Source organism: Dicentrarchus labrax, unplaced genomic scaffold (assembly GCF_905237075.1).
Source record: "Dicentrarchus labrax unplaced genomic scaffold, dlabrax2021, whole genome shotgun sequence".
Classification (NCBI taxonomy): domain Eukaryota; kingdom Metazoa; phylum Chordata; class Actinopteri; family Moronidae; genus Dicentrarchus; species Dicentrarchus labrax.
Window position 1 is genome coordinate 22,948,573 of NW_026136704.1, and position 13,905 is coordinate 22,962,477.

Genomic DNA, 13,905 nt, shown 5'->3' on the forward strand with positions numbered 1-13,905 from the left:
CAACAAAGCATACCAATATACATTAGAACATATTAAAATGCACAAAGTACAAGAAATACAACAAATAAGAGAAAAAGAATATACCTAAGTATGTGCAAAATGGTTTCATATAACCTAAACATATCAAAAACCATAAAGTAAAAATAAAATGAACTTTAAAGAGCCAGTGTCACATTATTTAGTGCAGACATGAACGGTTTGGTCACTTGGCATTTGGAGACCTGTTTGTTTGTTTGTATGTCCAACTGTCTCCACAGCATCTATCTGAAAATCTGTCCAGTTGCCACATAAGCTGTCTTTCTCTAAACTGAATCAGAAGGGTTTAGGGGGCTGATGGGATTACTTTAAGCCATTAGGAGTAGTTAATGGTCTTTCCTGGTGTTGGTAAGTAACACTGACTAATTGACCAGAGCCAGCAGACAGCTGACACTGGCCCGCAGCAACAGGTGGTCCCCGCAGCACTGAAGTCACTGTCCAGGACCTGCGGAGGGTATTCTTCGTCCTATCAGCTGAATGGACTGACACGGTTAATGTGGCTGATATTTAACTGAAGGAAATGACATTTTAGAAATCTTCACTTTGTTGGCTGATAAACAGGCCGGAGGAGCTGGACGTTGTTCACTGGATAAAAACACTTAAGCATCAGGAAGTCAAGATTTTATATCCACTTCATAACACAGGTAAGGAGCATGTTTATAGAATAAATGCATTTGTTTTTTTATCAGAATAGAGAAACACTGCAGCATCACATAGTGAGATGGGTGCCTCTATGACAGGTAAACAGGTTTTTTTCATATGTTTCAGTCTAAGTAACTTTAAAAAATTTAAATAAACATACAGTGAAGCTTTAATTTATATTGTATCTAGAGATACAAAATTACTTATTTTTTATTTTTATTCTGCTGATATTAGTCCATGTGCAACAGTTTATCCATTTAGGACTGTTTACATTGGTGTTAACGGTTTTTAATGAATCATTTACCAAATTAACTACCAAATTGTTTGGTAAAGTGTAAGAAAATGACAGTAAAATTCCAAACACTATTTTCCAGAGCCTGAGGCGATGTCTTAAATTTCTAAACCCAAGGATATTCAGTTTCAATCATATAAGACCAAAAGAGAAAGAAAACTTGAAGCTCGAACCAGTTAATGTTCACAATTTAGCTTAAAAATCACCAAATCGTATCAGAATTCTTACTGATTAATTGTCTAATCAGTTTATTTGCTGCAGTTTTAAATTCTTAAAGAAATATTCAAGGTGTAAAATGCATGTGTTGGATATTAGTGTGCGTTTTAATTACAAGTGTTTCATATGAATTGATATCAGTTTGATACGTCTGACACCTGAGGACTACTGAGAATAAAAAAGGCACCAAGTTGGTTCTAAAGTATTAAGATTCAGCTGATGCAGGATGGAGCATGTTTTGCCTTAGAAGTGAGCACTGGTGGTCTCAGTGCCCTCAGATGACACAGCAAGCTGTTTCTGATGCCTCATTCACTCTGTTTGTGCTGCTAACAACCATCTCCTTTATGAGATTAAGAGATTTCTGTGGCACGCTGACATGGACGAAATTTAGAGAACACAGGATGTGTAACCTCCAGCTAATCTTGTCTTTATGAGAAAGGAGGGATCAGGCTATTGGATTGCTGTGGCCTAGAGAGGTTAAAGGGGCAATTGAAGAGATCCTTCATAGAAACGTTTGGTGAGTCACAGAGAGGAATCAACTCTGGTCTTTAATTTAAATGCAGAGGAGGAGGATTTATAATTATTATTTACTCTCAGTGACCAAAACCACAGACAGAGGCTAAATATTATCTTTGAGAAACCTTTGAAATGTTTAATTGTCTGACACAAAGGTTTGGATTCAAAATCATTTTAGAGGGTTTATTTGTGATGTATTGGATTCCATTATATTGTAAGGCACTCCTGTCATTTTAATAATCTTATGAAGATAATTAGACTGATTCATCTGCAGATTATTGTAAATTATTTATAAAATGTCAGAAAATTCTTTGAAAAGGATTGTAACTATTTCCAAAGTCCAAGGCGAATGTCTTAAAATGTCCAAAATCCAAAGAAACTAAAAATCCTCACATCTGAGTAGCTGAAACCAGAGCATGTGTGGGGTTTTACTTGAAAATGTAAACAAATGATCATTTGTCAAAATAGGTGCCAATTGATAATCTGACGACAAACCAATCGGTTGCTTTAGAGACTCAAAATCCAGCAAAAGTCCACTTTATATTCAGAATCAGAAGCTTCAATAAATGCTTAAAACTCTTTATGTATCTCAGATTCTTCTCGGAAGTCTTGTTCTCTTCACTTGTATACAGTAAGAACACAGTAAATCCCAGTGGTAGCCTCTTCTCTCTATAGTTTAGACATGCTGCATATCTCAGTGCTCCCCATTCACTAACAGCATTACTAATCATGTGTCCTTGGAACGGATAGCTCCTAAATGAATTAAATGGATTGGCACACTGAATGTCTCAATTGGATTACCGTCAGTAATGCAATCTAACAAGATATTGTCATTTGCATGTGATTTGCAAGGCAAATTGCCTAAAAAGAATTACGATTAAAAAAAAAAAAAATGTACGATTTACATTCTTAAAGAAATGTACCGAACCTATTGATTCAAGTTCCTCAAGCTCCAAAACACACCCCACAGTCTGGTACAACCAACAGCAGTCTCGGTTACATTCAAACATTTTTGCCCTGTTTCTACTGTTTAAGTTAGTTGAGTTAAAACATATCTTTGTTCAAACTGAAGGTTTGAACAAAAAAGGTGTTTATTTGTGAGGTTTTCAAACCATGAGGGAGAGACGTGAGACTCAGGCAAAGATAATGTGTAAGGGTCAAATGGACAGGTGCCCGAAATTTCTTCAAAAATGGCACTACTTCCTGAGCACACAGACAGGATAATGCTTTTGTAAATTCAGAATGACTTATACTTACACACAGATAGCTTTATGTCCAATGTGTATCATAACACATAAACGGCCATTAATCTGCTTAGAAAATCACAGGTAATCCTTATTGTAACTGCAGAACTTCCCTAAGAATCATCATGTTTTTAAGTTTTCACCAGTATCTAAGAAAACCAGTGATAGTTCACCAGTGGGTACATTGCACACAGGAACTGTTAATAGCCGATTTGGCATACGTTTAATGGAGCCAACTTGCCAAAATGTAAACAAATATAGGCTAAGAAAACAAGGCTCAAGTTGTAGCCCACAGCTGAATTGACTGAATGAGTTATCCAACCTGCTCAGAACATGAAAGCACACTTTCTTTCCTTGTATCTCAGCAGTCCGCTCCATATGTTCACTGCCTGGTTCATCAGCATATCCAAATGCATCAGCACACTCACCCGCATGCCTTCCCTCCCACCCTGCACCAATCCTTGACCATCCTACCTGCTCCAATGGCATCTCAGGACAATAAGGTAAGGTGATGTGTCACAATATTGTATTATTAACATTTAATTAGTAGCTAGATTAGATTTTTTTGTTTTCCATCTGAAGCCACTTCTGACCTGAATATTTAATATAGTAATAAATAATAATACATATAATTTCTGCAAGGTCATATGACCATTTCCTTCTCCCATTTTTATATAAAGCCACCAATAATAAGTTAAAGGCGTTACCTTTACCTCTTTCTACAGTTCAGCACCCACCTTCCCAGAGGAACAACAAGACCCTCTTTTGCTCCTGTCACTGCCTTTCACAGAGCAACACAGAAGTCCTTCGGGTCAACAGTGAGTCCAAAATGCAACAATCAAAACTAACTGCTCAATACAGCAATTGAAATGTAGAAACATATGAGTGAAACTACTGCCTTACTGCCCTACTTCTGTTTCCATTTAAAACAGTTTGTTAATCAGTGTTTTCACTTTGGTCTTAGAAACGAGGGAAATGGGGTGCAATGCATGTCTGCATTGCATGGAAGATTTATTACCACGAACAACTCAAGGTAAAACTCATTATTTTGCTTTTTTTTTGTGTGAGATTACTGTCAGTTAAACACACTTTCTTTAGTTATCCATATAAAATAATAATAGTATCTAAATTCTGATTGCATTTGTTTTATAATTTGTCTTATTAATAACAACAAAAGGAGATTTACAAACATTGTTTTAAGGAGCTGCACATATAGTAAAAATTTTATACATTCTTCGAGCTCATTAGTCTGGAAAACGCTGATATCTCTCAGTTACATGTTCTCATTGGGAGTTTTATACTTTTGTATCTGATTTCAAAACTAATTTGTGCTTTACAAACTGTATTTAATGCATAATTAAACAGAGAACACAGCAAAAGCCCAACAGTGTCTGTCGAGATCTGACACCCGAGTATCCTGCCACCAGTCTACATAACTCAGTGCAACTCAAGGAATCAGACCAGTCCTCCTGCATTCACCCAAATCTGGGTGAGTCTTAAGACCAACAGTATAAGAAATTCTTATAGCAACAGTATGATACAGTATGTGTGATATTATTAAAACTCATTTGCTTCTGATTTTTTTAGACTCTCCACGTGGACACTCGGGAAAAACAGCCAAAAATGAAAGAGACATGAACACAAGTTATCCCTCTGACCTTAACCCACGTTCACCTTGCCACATCCCTACGACCAAGAGGGAGAAGCTGGAACAGGCCCAGAACCTGCACCCTGAGAAGGAGAAACACGGGTGCCAACAAACTGACACAGCGAAAGACACATCTTGGGATCTAACAATGACTCCTGAACTTCACGGGAGACAGAGCGGCTCGCGTGGCAGAAAAAGGCAGTTTGAGTGCGACGGCTTCATCCAAGTGAAGAGGGTGAAGAAGGAAGTTACAGATGACCAGTTTGATTCTTCAAAGACTTTGCACACTGATCCAACTTATACACATCCATCGTCACACACAGTACCAGTGCAACACATAAGTGATCTGCATCCTAACAGCAGATTTAATGTCACCAGAATTCCTGGGGGACTCATCTCTTATCCAGCAGCTGAAGTGCATCCCTACCAAGCTGCTTCATGGGATGCAATGTGGGACGTTCACCAGAGAATGGATCTCCACTCTGGACAAAATGTCCTAAAAGACTATTCACAGAATACCTGCAAGGCGATCAGGATACCTCTTGTAGCGCAGAGCCAAATAGAGGCTTTTCATGGTTTCTTTGCGCCACCTCTTTATTTACCTCTTGCTTTGAGGCAGCAGGACACCGTTTACCTCAGAGGGAGGGAGTTTCTACAGCCGCGCTACGACAACTGTCATCTCCACCGCTGCAGACATCAGCTCTCTCATCCCGGATTTCTGGCAACACCCTATCTGGGGCCCTGAGCAAGAAAATGAAAGCAGCTGTACCCAAAACGACAATCACTCATTTACAGTACGTCTGTTAGGTTCAGTGGTCATTCTGGTCTGTGTATGAAGTCAACAGAGCTCCACAATGTCCAACATATGGAAAAAAAACATCGAAAAAGGGAAGCTTTTGATTAAAGTCTCAAATATTAATAACAGAAGATACTCTTTGCCCTGGAACAGCTTTAATAAGGAAATTAACATTATTAATAAAAGGACATATTTGACATCAGTGTCTTAGAGGAACTTTGCAACTGTGCAGTCATGCTTACACTGTATTGATTCCCTCATTGATTAAATATGTTAAGATGCATGTGCTTGCTCATATTAATGTTAAGTTCACAATAAACTATTTGGAACATGAAGTGGTCACGTGATATCAATGCTCTTGTTTGTAGGAAGAAAAAGCAAAGATTTTTTTTTTTTGTAAATCTGCAAACCTAAAATTGAATGTGGCCGAGTTAAAACACGATGGGCTCATTGTTACCTTACACAGCCATGCTAGTTTCTCTAAGAGGCTCCTTTGGCACAGCAGTGCGTTGAGCTAAATGCTCACAAGGTCAATGCTATCATCCTGATGTTTAGCATGTATAATATTCTCATATATCTCATTATAGCTGATGAGATATTTCTGTGAGGACCAAAGCAGTGGACCGACCAACAGTGGTGGCAGAAATACGCAGATATCTTACAAAAGTATTAGCATCAAAATATACATGTCAGAATAATGCATATTATTATTATTGAATTATAATTACTGATGCATTAAAGCTGGGGTAGGCTGTTTTTGTTTTGGTGTCACTGGGAAAAAATTCCATAGTAAGCTTTCAGCATATTGTAATCCAAGAGGTCTGAGACTGAGGAAACTAGTCCTCTGCTCCTCCCTTATATAAACTGTCAATGGCGCCTCCTCTTGGCTGTATTCAGGCTTTAGAAAATCTAGCGAGTGATGGGAGACTTGAATCATAAGTCATTTTGAGGAGAGGGCGTTCCTATTGGTTGCACATCCATTCAAATGGTGAAAGCTTGATTCAATGGCACAACCTGCAACTTATTTCCCATACCTCCTTTGGCGTATAGTACAAAACATACCACGGTGCTCTTGTGGCAAAGAGGCGTTACGAAAAACAGTGGGCACAGTGGTGTGTGTGCGTGTGTGTACGTACTAGCCTCTCACCCTGCTGTTCTGCATCGCAGCTGCTTCTGAAGGCCGGGATACCCCACCATGGGGCTCCAAAGCACTGGAGGGGCATCTATTAGAAGAAGAGTCGTGATGACCTGCCCGAGAGGTCTTCGTGAGGCTCAAGCCTTGGAGAGTGGACCCTACGAGGGATGAAGTTTTGTAGGGACTCCTTCTGCTGCCATTCAAACTGGTGGTTTAGATGGGAGGGCTTTAACGGAGTGATATGAGACAGCAGAGAGAGGCAGAAGGTGGTGCATAGGTTTGCACAGGTTTTGTCTACTGCAGCTTTAATATGGACATTTAATGTTGCAGCTGGTAAAGGTGAGGCCAGTAGCTTGTGAATTTCACCAAGGATCAATTAAGTCTCATTTCAACCTTTAATAATAAATCCTAATTAATTTGCTGACTATATTTTGTATTATTAATCTGAATCTCCAAACTAACTAAAGGTTTCAAATAAATGTACAAAAACGAAAAGTTTAGTTTTGTATCAAAAATGTATTTAAACTTTGTAACAATAAAATTAAGCATCATTCCAAGGCTACAATAAAAAATAATGTCTTATGAAATTCTTCATCGGGCAAGATCATGGAAATATCACACAAAATGGAGCATTGCGTGTAAAACACATACAGAACAACATTACATAGAACTGGCTTTGTAGTGCTTTAACTCATCTCCTTCATGTAAACTGTCAGAAACATCATTCACAGGACACGTCACAAAGCTAAGCTGAGGCATTTAGCTGATATAATGAAAGCGTGGTCTCCAAAACCAGTGCAGAGATCTCAAGTAATACCACAGTAAAAACAGACCATGAGAAAGCCGGTGACACCTCCACGGCAAAATATACAAAACAAGCAGACCAATTCAATTGCATAACAGCTACAAGGGAGCCCAGAATGGATGCATGGTGCAGTGAAGTGTGGAAGAATCACACCACGTCCATGCCCAGGCCCCTCGCCACCTCCGTCAAGGCCTGGACCGCTCCCGATGTCCCACTACCATCACAGTCCTCCAGAGATAATCCTCCTGGCTCCTCCTCAATGTGAGGGATGGTGCTCATGACACAGTAGACAGGAGAGTCACTGCCTCTGGGGCTGGGCTGAGACGAAACGTCTTCACCTCCAGAGAACTCCGAGGAGTACGAGGAGGAGGAGCTGGAGGAGGGCGAGGAGGATCCTGCAGGGGAGCTTCGGCCACTCTCTGGCGTGACCGCGTCCCTCTTGTTCCGACTGCTGGTTCTTTGACTTTTCCGAAGGCTCTGCGGCTTTTTGGCCATGTTCTTCATGATCTCCTTTGTCACTTCCACAGTCTCAAAACGCACCATATTTACTTTTAAGAAGCCATCCACGTCCTTCCTGTATCTGTGAAGAAAGTAAATACATGTTTGGTTTTACTTGATACATATATACAATCACTTTAATTACATCTGATGCAACCCTGATGACGGGGAAGTCAAGTGGGTCTAAGAAACTGCTGTTACCTAAAGCGGGAATGTCCAGACGGCCACTTCAGCTCATGCTTCTTGCGAAGGTGAAGCGTGAGAGTGTAACACCAGGAGAAGACCTTATCACAGATATGACATTTATATTTGGACATCCCTCCGACCTGTTGGTAAATATTATGTAATGACTTTAACATCATAACGTTCAACAAGATTACAGCACGTTCTAACGATGATCTAAAGAGGTTGTATGCTTAATGTCGGCACTAACGAACCTCGTGCACTCTCTTGAAGTGGTGGCTCATGGTTTGGAATGTGTGACAAGAATAATCACAGCCCTCCACTGTGCAGTGATACACGGTGCCCTCATTGTGAACCTCTGTGTGCTTTTGTAGATCTCGCTGGTTCTTAAATCTGTAAAACAAGAAAGACGGAAAATATGACACCATTTTATGCTGCTGATATGAGTCCAATACTGAAACAGTCCTTAAATACTACTTTACACAAAGGTTGCGTTATAATTACTAACATAATTTGCTCACAATCTAATTTGCAAAAAGTCTTTTTCTTATTTTATAGTATATTTCATAGATAGAGTCCATACAAATGTACTGTCAAGTACATTACTACCTCTGGGGAAAGACGTACTCTTCACTTCAGTAAAAGTAGCAATACCACAGTGTAGAAATACTGTAAGTCCTGCATTCAAAATTTAAGTAAAACAACAAAAGTATTAAGATCAAAAGTACCAAAAGTATTAGGCAGAACAGCCCATTTTATTATAATGTATATTATATTATTGGATTATGATTATTGATGCATTAATATGTAAAAATCACATATGGTTGCAGCTGGTGAATGCAGACGCTTTATATCACTACTTGTAATGATACATTTACAATAAGACACGATTTATAGGGGTTTTACACAATGTTTAACAAACTATCTCCGAGCCTGGATTTTGCAAAAGTACAGCTGTTGAATCTAATCAGCCGTTCTGAAGGTCTACCTCTTGTCACAGAAGTCACACGGGAAGGGCCGCTCATCACAGTGGCGGAACCGGATGTGGATCTTCAGAGCTGCCAAAGTGGTGCAGGTCATGTCACAGAATGGACACTTCACCTGATTGACTGAGGGCAAAAGAAAAGAACACAAATAATTAGATACAATACCTGCCAAAGGGCTCCTTAACAACCACCTGCCACCCTTTTAACTGCAGATTATGTTAAATGTAGTTTTTGTCTTTTATTATGACATGTAAACGTGTCTGATCAATTGCAGGAATGAAGCATTTTTAAGAATTAGCATGTCAGAGAGCACTGTTACATTTTGAAAGAATCTGACATGGATCAAGCCTTGATTGATATTTATCGATCAATAATGCTTTTTTAACGTCAGCCCATATGATCTTTGAGAGTTTTCACATTGCTCCCTCTCTGACAATATAATACTGATGAGCCTCGAAAAGGACTGCCTTAACTGAAACCCAACTGATGAGTAAACAGATGAGTAAATCTTAAAAAAATAATATGGGCAGCATTGTATAATAATCTGATCAACAACTTGTATACAGTTTTATTGTTCACATCTACTTACTTTAACATGATATAATGCCATAGTTATCTGGGTGAAACTAAATATTTCAAATACTAATTGAAATGTATCTCATCATCAAACAAAAAACAATAATCAAACAACAAACAAACATTTCTTAGATTTTTTTTGTTAATTAGTAAACAAAACAAATGTAAATAAAAGTAAATGATTACCATGCTGACGGACGTGATCCCTCAAAAGCCTCTCGCTGGAAAAAGCTTTGCCACAATGTTCACATACCAGCGACTCTGTTCGAATGAGATAAATGGTAAATGGTCAGACGTATGCATTTATGCAATACATTTACCACACCAGCATCCTATAAAATATTAAATATGTCCTTCCTCACCTACTGGCTCGGCCTGCCTGTGTAAGTGGTCAAACAACTTTGTGTTGCTGGAGAACATGCTGCCACACGTGGGACAGGCTACAAGTCTCTCCTGAGTGTGACTCCGCATGTGTTCTCTCAAACGGTACTTGATTTTGAAGAAAGCATCGCAGCCTGTAATAAAAACATGACGTATAGATATCACTATGACAGAGCAGGCGACGTAAGACACACCAGGGACATCTCTTTAATCTCCTCTTTAATCAGTCATACCTGTCCAGTGGCAGAAGAGAGCCTGCTGTTGGTGTAAGAGAGACTGTGGCTCAGCACTTTCAACATGATTGTCCACATGTCGGTAGAACCACTCAGGATTGTTAAATGTACTCTGTATGAAGACAAAGAAATAAATTCTATAATAATGCTGCAGCTATCAATCATTTGATGACCAATGAATAACTCTGAACTGAAAATACCTACATCACAGTGCTCCCACTGGCAAACGTATCCGTCTGATCCTTCGGGAACCAGGTTGTTGCTGTGCAAGCCTTGGTTGCAGCTGGGCAGATCAGGACGGGACTTGAGCAGCTGTGACCCGACGAACTTGAGCTTACCATGGTAGTTGTGGAAGTAAGCATGGACCTCCAGCTCCGCAGGGCTACCCATGGATAGAAATTCACATCCATTCCAGAGACAAGCATACTCATCTGTACAAAGGGAGGGAAGGAGCAAATGTTGCAATGAAGAAAGAAAAGGTTAAAGAGATTTGACTGAGCTGGGCAACTCACTGAAAATGTACCTTTAACCAACTTAAAACTGTATAAATAATGCCAGTATGTTAAGTAAATTCCTTCAGACTAGCTGTTATAATGTACCTGAAAGTCCAACAACATCTCATATCATCATATCAGATATTGGATAAACTGCTGGGGGCCCAAGTGCAGATGACGAAGAGTTTATTAAAAGCAAAAAAGATGACATGTCGGTCGTGGTTGCATTGAGAGAAAACACAAGGAATTTGTGGATGGTGAAGAAAAAAGTACAGACATAAGAATCACTCATCAGAGCATGTTTCAGATACAATAGTCTATTGCACATGCAAATGTCAATTCTTCTTATTATTATTTATATTTAATTATAATAGAGCTGCATTATATATGAAAGAGCCTATTTTTATTTAGCTTTTTTATGTCTTAGCAAACATGTGCCTCAAAGGGTTATGAACCAATATGTGTTTAAATTAAATGTTACTCTTTTCTGTTTCATTGGCTAGCAGTATATAGATTTACTTTCCACTGCAAGTTCCAATAGATACTGTTTATTTTGTGTTACTGAAGTCTGTCTAGGGGACAGGATGACCCTTGTGCAACTGACAATCGTGTCTATACTTGTACTATGATACATTCTGTACACATACTGCTCATTCCACTTGAAAACAATTTAATCTAGTTCACAAGTGCTCCCCGCTCATCATTACAGGAGATAAAGATTGTACTCTACATTGTGTACTGCAGTGGTTCTCAATTGTCCCCCTTCAAGAGTTGAAAAAGGTTCACACCCCACACCTTGTGTCAAACATTGACAATGATAGGGTAAAAGGACTAATGCAAAAGAACACAAGCTGAATTTTAGATGCCTTTGTGTATCACGTCTCTTCTCAAATTTAAAACTACAGTTCACAGATGAGATCCTAGAATTGGCGAAAATAGAAGAGCCCACAAGTAAACACTGAACATGGGAACTTTTCAAGACATCTGCGATCGATTCTGATGCTGTTCTGTCTCTTTATTGTACTAATTTCTTCTACTGTGCTCGGCTCTCTTGATCTCGACCTCAAAGAGAAGCCCTGACAGCATGAAGCGTGGAATAAACGACCTGTCCTATTGATTTCAGGTCCTCCTCACTCACCCAGCTCCTCTAAGGCATCGTTGTCCCCCAGGTAGTCCTTCAGATGCAGGGACATATGGTCGCTCAGCTCCTCCATGGTGTGGCCCTTGAAGTTGCATGAAGCCCACTCACACACCACCTCAAAGTTGTCCAGTCTCTTCGTTGTCATCATGATGGTGATCACTGTGAGCCCAGCTGCTGCTGCTGCTGCTGCTGCACACAATCCTGACCACTTAAACCAGAAACACACACAGCGACACACACTTAGAGCCACGACACTTTCATTTAGAAACAATTTCACAGGTTAGCAAATAGTTAATGCTACCTAGAGGTGGCTGGAATATGTGAACACAGGTTAATGTAGGTAACTTAGGGATTATTTTAACCGACGTTAGCTCAAGTTAGCTGATTATCTATCTTAGACGATCTGGTTGAAGGTTTACATTTCACACAAAACACGTCTGCAAGCGTTTTACTAGCAAACGACTCCAGCAATTAACGCTAGCTAACTGCTGATTATTTCTAGTTTAATATGTTTTTTTTATTTTTATATTCCAGTTAGTATTTTGGCTAACAGTGTAGCTGCCGCTCAAACTGTCACAGGTTTGCCCTCCCTGTCGGACTTTTTCTAAACATCGTTAATCGTCTATTTTTAAACATTTTAAAGTATGAGACATCTTTAACGTCTTAATGGTGGATTAATAAACACGCACTGAAGTTTCCGACAGTTGTGATAACGCGAACTTTTAAGTAAAAGCTTTCTTACGAGTATTAATGTCAGTGGCAGCAGCAGCGCTGGATGTCTTCCCTCCTCCGAGCTTGTCTGGGTTTGTTTATTTCCGGTCAGTGGGGGGAGCCTCAAAGCGGAAGTTGTTCTTCTTCGTCCCTTCCAAAACGAGCGAGGGAGTGGAGCAAAAAAAAACAAAAATAAAATTAAAACAAAATCCAAACTATTATTCAGTTTAAGAGATATAAATGGCAAAGTCTGCTTACATACCTGCTGCTGGGCCAGTACTAAGCTGCTGTTAGTGATGTACAGTACTTTCTGTGTGCAGTGACAGTGAAGTTGATGAATTGTGCCAATAATAAATAGGGCAGAAATATATGCTGATTTAATTGCAAACAATCGTATATATAAATGTTGGAAAAGCCCCCAGGTAAGTTTTTTTTTTAATTCAAAAACATTACATTATTGAGGCACATTAGTTAAGCATTGAGTGGAAATATCTAAAGGCGCCATTAGAAATCAGTAAATTGTTTTATTACCTATTTGTTTTTCCAAATACATGTCTTTTTTTAAATTAAACTTCTCCTAAACTTCTAAAAAGTGTCCATAACCGATCATTAAATTATTTTCAGTTTTTAACAAGTTATTTTTAAAATCTGATCTAAATTATGGTGTTCGCTTTGACACCAAACTGGGGAGGCAGCTACCACTCTTTGCCACCCCTCTAGATCCACCACTGATCAGAAGTCTTCAAGCCTGATTTTACCATTGACCACCACACTAAGCTCCTCATATAGAGTTTTAAAAAGTCTAAACACTCCCAGAAAGTTATAGAAACTCCTCCATATAGTCACCCCTTTCCATTGTTGCTGATTGAAGAAATAATCATAAGTTAACGGGTAATGACTTTTTACCTTTATAATCTTACTTTAGGCTTTTCCTCCATGAATTTGAAATAGGTTTGAATTGCACTTATATGAGATTTCTATGTTTAGTAAGGCCTGAAGAGATACCTAAATGCCAAGATTGTGGATGAATGATGATTTACTCTATAAATTAAACCCTTTGTTTAACCCTTTGTTTAACACTAGTTTGTAATATTTTCTTTGTATTATTCCTTTTCATGTAGAAAACATCATCCATTCATCCTTGATTGCCACTAATAAATTGTTATAATGATTTAGTTGAATCCCTGTTTTTAAATGTTTAAAACTCACAGCAGATGGTGAACCAACATGTTGGTAAAGTTTTCTTTGTGCTGGCAAGTATTCAGATGTCTGTGACATCAACAGAGATTAGAGCCAAGCAGGAAGAAAGGTAATTTATGTCTGGAGGAATTATATATCCCAACCAATCTGCGGACACCCATGAGAACTGGAG

The 13,905-nt window shown here is 38.9% G+C and overlaps 2 protein-coding genes across 2 annotated transcripts; one reads left to right on the top strand and one right to left on the bottom strand.

Annotated features, from left to right (window-relative positions):
* Positions 1-429: 429 nt before the first annotated feature.
* Positions 430-5,725, top strand: LOC127362140 (uncharacterized). Its single transcript, XM_051397515.1, has 6 exons — positions 430-680; positions 3,312-3,449; positions 3,672-3,764; positions 3,911-3,979; positions 4,312-4,435; positions 4,534-5,725. The coding sequence occupies exons 2-6, from the start codon at positions 3,357-3,359 to the stop codon at positions 5,337-5,339; spliced, it is 1,185 nt and encodes a 394-aa protein (XP_051253475.1). The 5' UTR covers positions 430-680; positions 3,312-3,356; the 3' UTR covers positions 5,340-5,725.
* A 1,296-nt stretch (positions 5,726-7,021) lies between these two features.
* zgc:112083 (uncharacterized protein LOC550461 homolog) lies at positions 7,022-12,649 on the bottom strand. Its single transcript, XM_051398735.1, has 10 exons — positions 12,565-12,649; positions 11,820-12,030; positions 10,392-10,618; positions 10,188-10,299; positions 9,936-10,088; positions 9,760-9,834; positions 9,000-9,120; positions 8,266-8,404; positions 8,030-8,154; positions 7,022-7,910 (listed from the first exon to the last, which is right to left on the bottom strand). The coding sequence occupies exons 2-10, from the start codon at positions 11,968-11,970 to the stop codon at positions 7,478-7,480; spliced, it is 1,536 nt and encodes a 511-aa protein (XP_051254695.1). The 5' UTR covers positions 11,971-12,030; positions 12,565-12,649; the 3' UTR covers positions 7,022-7,477.
* Between the last annotated feature and the right edge of the window lie 1,256 nt (positions 12,650-13,905).

Bases quoted from the DNA above. Each gene is read 5' to 3' on its own strand.
- LOC127362140 (XM_051397515.1), top strand. From the start codon at position 3,357: ATGCATCAGCACACTCACCCGCATGCCTTCCCTCCCACCCTGCACCAA. The intron at 3,450-3,671 runs GTAAGGTGATGT...CTCTTTCTACAG, and splicing joins TGGCATCTCAGGACAATAAG to TTCAGCACCCACCTTCCCAG. The intron at 3,980-4,311 runs GTAAAACTCATT...ATAATTAAACAG, and splicing joins ATTACCACGAACAACTCAAG to AGAACACAGCAAAAGCCCAA.
- zgc:112083 (XM_051398735.1), bottom strand. From the start codon at position 11,970: ATGATGACAACGAAGAGACTGGACAACTTTGAGGTGGTGTGTGAGTGG. The intron at 10,619-11,819 runs GTGAGTGAGGAG...CCCTTTGTACAG, and splicing joins CGATGCCTTAGAGGAGCTGG to ATGAGTATGCTTGTCTCTGG. The intron at 10,089-10,187 runs GTATGACTGATT...TTTTTATTACAG, and splicing joins TCTCTTCTGCCACTGGACAG to GCTGCGATGCTTTCTTCAAA.